Genomic DNA, 7,441 nt, shown 5'->3' on the forward strand with positions numbered 1-7,441 from the left:
AAAGAAAATAATATAGTATTTTCTCTAATGCAAATTTCACCTTTGTGCATAGTAAATCTCCTAAATAAGAGGATCTATGAAATTTTCAACCAAACAAAAATGTTTCCTTAAAAAAGAAACACTAAATTGTCATGGTTCACAAAACACCTTTATTTCTATCCACCACTTGATTGAAAATTCACCTTGTTTTTCTCTTCACTTCTTTAGTTTTTTCAATTTTCTAGGTCACACCTTTACCAAATCACACAAATGTTGCATTTTTTTGTTATCCATCATTCTTCTCCTAAGCCAATTCTAACTCTTCATACTTTTTCATTGGCAAAAAAAACCACATTCTCAATGAACATTTATTCACATATACCACTTTTTTCCCTCTAGATTAAATCTATCTAGTCATGAACAAAATGTGGACCATTTGAGTTTTTTTTTTTTACCATAAGCTTGAAAGCATATATAGTTTCTTCTTTGTGTTAACATTGAAAAAAGACAAAGATGGGTTTGAAAAACCATGCAAAAGACATTCAGCTTCATTTGTCAAGAATGTTTCATGTTTCAGTTGATTCTAGTTACAAGTTTCTAAAAAGACATCCAATATTTTCATGTCTTTTATTGTTATTTTCCATCTTATATATTTTCCTTTCATACATTTACACATTCTTAGGTTACATGTCACCTTTTCTTATATGTGGTGCAATATTTTTGAGAATCTTTTGGAGTTCTGAGAAAACACAACTAAGATATGTGAAACTCGAAGAGAAAAAAGAAGAGCAAGAAGTAAAAGTTGAACCAAAGATTCTACCACCAAAGATACCAATACCGAATATTGTTGGTAGACACGAGCAAATTCTTTTCAGGTATCCGTCGCAGAATGCAACGAGTAGAAGGAGAAATTTTAGGGAGAGGAAATGGGATGTGTATGGCGGATTAGAAGAAAAAGCGAAAGATTTATCGGAAGTTTTTCAAAATGAGTACACTAGTAAAAGAAACACTGGACCTTTTAAGAGAGCAGAGAGTTCTTTGTATTATGGTTTATCGTCCGGTAGAAGGACTCATCAAGCGGTTAAGAGATCATTAAGATCCGAGCCTTCGATGGTTGATCTTATCGAAGTTGGTGATACGGAAATGGAGATAGAAAAGATGGAGGACGAGGAGGACGGCGAAGAGGATGTGAAGAATACTATTGAATGGACAGAAAATGATCAGAAAAATCTTATGGATGTTGGAGATTCTGAGATGGAGAGAAATAGAAGGCTTGAGAGTCTTATAGCTAGAAGAAGAGCAAGAAAGTTATTGAAGTTGCAAGTTGAGAATGGTTTGGTGGATAAGAAAGCAATGGCACCGAGTTCGATGAAACCGTTGGTTGTTAACAGGGAGAGCTGTGATATTGATGACTTAGAAATGCCTGGTTCTGCTCCTTCTGTTATGCCTAGGAGTCCTTATGATATTCCTTATGAGCCTTTTGAGGAGAAACCGAATCTTACAAGTGGTGGTTTTCTTAATGATTTTCAGAAGGATGTGCTTTTTAGTAGGCATGAGAGTTTTAGTTTAGGTTCAAGTTATTCATCAGAAATGAAACATGAATATGGAACTAGAGAGAGTCATTCTTTTCATGGGAGGAAGTCTTCAGATAAACATGGTTTCTCAAGATTTAGACGGCTTCCAGGTAACAATTAGTTATTTTCTATGAAGCACGGATACAGACACATACACACATTTTTCAGAGGTGTCTGTGCTACAGAGGCTATTTGTATCAGACATATATAGAATACAATTGGCCTAACTCCGTGATCAATCATCGTGTTCTTGTGTGAATATTTATATGCTTATTTTAGAACCGAATTCTCTATTCTAAATGTTAAATTTGTATGATTTTATGCAGATAAAGGAAATCATGATTGGCTAATTGAGCAATTGATCTACAATGATGGAGCTGAAAATGGAATTCAAGCACCGAAACCACTGATCAAAGGCGAGGAAACAAAACTCGAAAATGATGAAAAAAGTAAAACTGATATAGACGACACAAAAACCATGACAGTTCAAACAAGTGAATCAGCCTCAACAGTTCCAAACATCTCAAAGATGGAAACTAACAGTGTTTCACAAAAACCAGGGTCAGGGATGGCGTCAAGATTTTCGAAGTCTCACGAGAGGCTCCTTAATATACCGGTTTCTTTTAACGATACAAAGACTATACACGAATCTATGTGCGACAGTGTTCCATCGCCCATTGACAAGAGACAAGAAACTATGTTCTCAGGCGATCGGCGACTTTGTCATACACCAACGTTCTCCATTGCTTCTGATATGCAAGTGGAAGTTTCCGAAGTTGGTTCGCCTACATCAACAGTTGATGATAACGGCGATTCCAATTCATCAAGCGATAGAGATAGAGATTCTATGTTATATGATGGAGACATTGATAGAGATGTTAGTTCTGGCAGTGAAGATTTGTGGGGAGCTTCTTTCCATGGAAAAGGCGGAGTTAAAACCGAAGAAAATAATAACAGCGAAGATGTAAATAACGGCTTAAAGGACATTGCTTCGCCGAATTCTTTACGACAAATAGATGAAGAAGATGTAGCTGATGTAAGTTCATATTCATCAAGAGATGAAGGGCCTGAAGATACTCCAACTTGCTGTGTAGTAAATTCTGATCATAACGTTTTCGGTAATTACACGAAATTTTCTAGGGGGAAACACGAAGTTCCTCAATCTTCTCGTTCGTCTTATGATACATTATCTCAGAATCAGTTGATAGGTAGCCCTATGGATCAAATATCGGAAGAGATTTCGATTAACGAGTCACATGTTATCGATGATGCGAATAACTTAGCAGCCACAGAGCAAGGTAATAGAGAGAACTCAACGAGTAGCGAAGATCCTGGTAATAGTCCTCCAGTTGTAAGGCAAGAATCACTCGATGAAGGCTCTAATGAATCGATTTCGTCCTCACCAAGGTCTGTATTACCAGACAAGACTGTATCAGATGACGTTTCGTCTCCGTCTTTTAATCAGCAGATGGATATAGGTTCTCCCCGATCTATCATCGATGATATGACGCAAGAAGCTTTGAATGAAGATGAACATTTACATGACAGCATGACTCAAAATGTTCAACATTCTGTGGATGAGATAACTGATGAATCACATAATGTTGATTTCAATCATTTCCAGGTATACTTTTTGGAACTTAGAACCTGTTTGGATGAAAGAAAAACTTAAGCTTAAATTTGCTTGTTATGTGTGATATTCACCAGGAGCAAACAAACAACATGGAGAGTTCAATTGAAGAATCAAATGTTCATAGAAACATGAATGGCGACGAAATCAACATGGAGAGTTCAATGGAAGAATCAAATATTCATAGAAACATGAATGATGAAGAAATCAACAGAAAGGAACAACGAGACGAGTTAAACAAAGGCGAAAGTAGTGAAGAAAACTCTTCACACCAAATTAGCCATGAGGCTACTTCAGAATCCACCAAAGAAATTAATATGATGGAAACTATGGATGAAGAAGAATCAAGAGATTTAGCTGATGACAAAGTAACATTTTGATTCTTTGAAATTTATATGTTTTTGTAGTTTTCAACTTTACAGGTATCAAAATACATTTGCATGATGATGCATCTTTGTTTTGTAAACTCAGCAGGTTCCATCAACAGAAGTGGTTGAAGAAGATAAAAATGAACCATTAGAAATGGCAAATGATAACATCAATGATGAGTTTCCACAACCACAGGTTATCGATCCAGTGGTTCGCGACAAAGAAACAATCGAGGGCCATATGGAGGACTCATGAAAGACTTAATGGCAAAAGAAAGTGAAGTTAACATTATTTAGTTCTTGACTACATTGAAAAATGACTTATAAGTTGATCAGAGAGCTTGAACTTGGCAAGAGAATTGAAAGACTAAAGTAAAGTTGCACATACACTCATGAGTTTGTTGTGCATATGGATGTTGCACATACATTTTCTTAGAAACTCATAAAACTATTTTGTTAGTCTCACTGCACATACAGTACTTATTTATAATGTAGAAAGCTAGCTATAGTAAAAGAACATGAAATGTAGAATATCAAAGAATTTTAATTATATATGGATGTCACATTCTACCAGTTTATGTGAAATGAACCTTATTGTTGGTTTCGTTTAATCTTGATTTAGATATTATGTAAATTAAACTTCTATGACATAATATATAATCAAGACTAGCTATGAAAAAGAACAACAAACTGTGCTTAGATGATAAATCAATCTTTTTTAAAATTACATTTATTGTCCTAGGAAACACAACATTGCTATGCATGAGATTTTGCACCTCATTAATGCTTGAAAACAAAAATGTCAAAGGAAAATGGTATTAAATTGCCTGGAAAAGAAAACTTATAGCAATCTGTTGGAATAATCTATTTCAACTGATTAGAAATTGTTAGAGTTAGTTGAACTAGAAAATTGTTTGTTTTAAAAAGCAAACTAAGTACAAAATGAAAAACAATTTGTTGTGACAATCGCTGTTAAGAACGAAGCAATGCTGTGAAAAAGAGAGAGTTTCTTGAATAAACATAAGAAATCATTCAATTCACAATGAGAGAGAAAAGAGAAGAAAATGAAGAAAGAGAACCAGATTTGGTTACAACGGTTTTTCTATTCATTTTCTAAGTTAGGGTTAACAGATTACAAGTGAATAACAACCAACATTTTTCAACAACATGAGAGAACAACACATTTATAGGCTTCTAGCATATGTATGTCATGTATGACGATAACACTTATACTTGACAAGCATAGCTACTGCATAATAAAATACATAAATTAACTTCGACTACTACATGCTAGAAGAGACTTTGACCACGACACTACTACATGCTAGAACAGGCTTCGACTACAACATGCACATCTCAATCGAACTGTGAAAACTATCCTTGTCGAGACTGGAGTTCAATCCAAATACTAAAAATCTCCACCTTAGAACAAACTCCACAACAACAAGAAAACAAAGTAGCTATCATCATGCAGTTTTATCAACTGCATACAATGGAAGAACTTGATATTTGGCACTGTCTTGGTGATCATATCAGCAGCATTTTGATTAATAGAAACCTTCGTCACTTTGACTTCTCCCCTTTCGACTTTCTCCCCGGTGAAATGCACCCTAACATCAATTTTCTTGGTTCTCTTATGATAGGATGAATTCTTTGACAGATGAATGGCACTTTGACTATCACACTTAACAGTGATTTCTTGACCTTGAAGTTTCAGTTCATTAGCAAACCCTTCGAGTCACAATGCATCTTTTACAGCTTGAGTGAGGGAAATATATTCAGCTTCAGTGGTTGATAAGGCTACAACATTCTAGAGTGTCGCTTTCCAACTGATTGTTGTACCAAACATAGAGAAAATATATCCAGAAAGATATTTTTGGGTATCCATACATCTTGCATAATCATAGTCAACAAATCCTTCTATTTCAACATCGTTATTGAAATTCTCTAGTACATGGTAAATAAATATTGATATAGAATAATAGCATTTACCTATAACTTTTGCAAACAGATAAATCACAGAATGACAACTAACACAAATCATAAGTTAAGATCAGTGTCTTAACTAAAAACAACAATGTCAATACAAATGTCTTGACATCATATGTTGACAGAACACATATTTACCAAACAGAAAGATATGTAGAAAGCAGTTGTAAAATGGTAAATAACATAGAGGAATTGTTAACCAAGTTTAATGCAACAACACCTAATCTGGGGGCTACCAAGCCAGGAAAGAAATCCACTATTAGCAGGATTAGTTCAAAGCCTAAACAGTCCCAATTTACAACTTCTCACTTAATCCCTACCTAGTGCAACTTCTACCTAGAAATCAACATCTAGATATGAGAAATCGACATCTCACCTCCAATCACCGTAGTGATAACAAATAGTCTCAATCATAGTTATTGTTTCAAAACAAGTCATAATTCCAATGACAAAACCAATCACAAACTAGTGATAAAAGAAGATCTTGCTTCTAAAACAAAATACTTAGTCTTGCTTCACAACTTCAACTAAGAACGATACTTGATCTTACTTAAAATCTTCAATCAAGAACAATACTCATCTTTATGCTTAAAAGCTTAAAGAGTGAGAATAATACTCAACTCATTACCTAAAGGCTTCTGAGTGAGAACATACTGTCTACCATAAGTATTAAAATATACAAGGGTGACTTGCACACACATAAGAGACTCTCAAAACTGCAGACCTAAGACTTCCCCTAATTTTACAATTGTGAAAGTTATTATTACATTAGGTTATGGCTCTCTTTAAATAGACTTCATTAGTCAATGGGCTTCGAAACCTATGCCCAAATCTTACTTGATGCACACGCCGAGAACTGCAACAAGTCTGCAAATAAATCTCTAATAATCTTGGAACAAATCTTCAAGTTTCTAAAATTGTCTAATCAACTAATTTTAAAAACTTTAATTATATTAGATATTTTATTCTTTACCTCCAGATTAAATCTTCTTGACCTGCGAATATTATTGAGATATATCTGAAAGAAATATCACAAAATCAAATCAAATCTGTCAAGATTTAAAACATCATGTACTGATGTTCTAGTTCAGAATGCGTAACTCTCGTTTTATTTTAATTATTTATTTTATTGTGTGTTTTGTGAATTATTTTATAATGGTGTGATTAGTTAGTTTTATGTTATTTTATTAGGAAGTTAGTAGTGATAACATGATGAGAGTAGTAATTGGGCCTATCTTAGAATTAGTGTTAGTAATTGACAGGTATTAATTTAAGCTCATTAGTAATAATAAGAAAGTTAGTAAGAATTATCAAACACAATAGAAAATTGGGAAAATAGAATTAGAAATGACATTTGGTGAAAGAGAAGAGAAGAGGAGAGGAAGCTAGGGAGAATCCCAAAATTGAAGTTTAGATTTGTCTTCAAATCAAACCAAGGTAAGGGTGAGATTCTTTCATGATAAGGGTTTGTATGATAGATTATGGTGGTGATTTGATTATATGCTTTAATATCCATGTTTGGGTGAGAATTGCAATTGGGAATTGTTAGGGTTCATGCTAGATTTCATGAAATTTGTGTTCTAAACATGTTTTTGAATATAGATTGTTGATGATAGATGTTAAATACTGGTTATATGTGCTTTTAATTGATGGATGAAAGTGGTCTTGAGTGGTGGGAAAAAAATTGCGCAGAACTGAGTTTTCTGTTACTTTTCTGCATAATCGTGTGTCCGCTAAACGGGATCTGATCCGCTAAGCGAAGTATGGGAACAAATTTTGAAAATCGCGAGTCCTCTAAGCAGGATTGGTCCACTTCTGTTTTTAGTTTTGCAAAGCGCGCTTGTGGTCCGCTAAGCGGACTTTGTTGTATCTTTTGATCTGTAACTTCTTTTTACGCACCG

At 34.3% G+C, this 7,441-nt stretch overlaps 1 protein-coding gene across 2 annotated transcripts; it reads left to right on the forward strand.

Moving 5' to 3' along the window:
* Nucleotides 1-212: 212 nt before the first annotated feature.
* LOC131656411 (uncharacterized) lies at nt 213-4,117 on the forward strand. Of its 2 annotated transcripts, none has more exons than XM_058926138.1 (4): nt 213-1,663; nt 1,880-3,177; nt 3,261-3,551; nt 3,655-4,117. In XM_058926138.1, exons 1-4 carry the CDS (start codon nt 493-495, stop codon nt 3,805-3,807), a joined length of 2,913 nt encoding a protein of 970 aa, XP_058782121.1. In that variant the 5' UTR covers nt 213-492; the 3' UTR covers nt 3,808-4,117. The 2 variants fall into 2 exon arrangements, with proteins under 2 accessions (XP_058782121.1, XP_058782122.1); XM_058926139.1 differs by having other exon boundaries at nt 3,658-4,117.
* Nucleotides 4,118-7,441: the final 3,324 nt, after the last annotated feature.

Source organism: Vicia villosa, linkage group LG3 (genome assembly GCF_029867415.1).
Source record: "Vicia villosa cultivar HV-30 ecotype Madison, WI linkage group LG3, Vvil1.0, whole genome shotgun sequence".
NCBI classification, from domain to species: domain Eukaryota; kingdom Viridiplantae; phylum Streptophyta; class Magnoliopsida; order Fabales; family Fabaceae; genus Vicia; species Vicia villosa.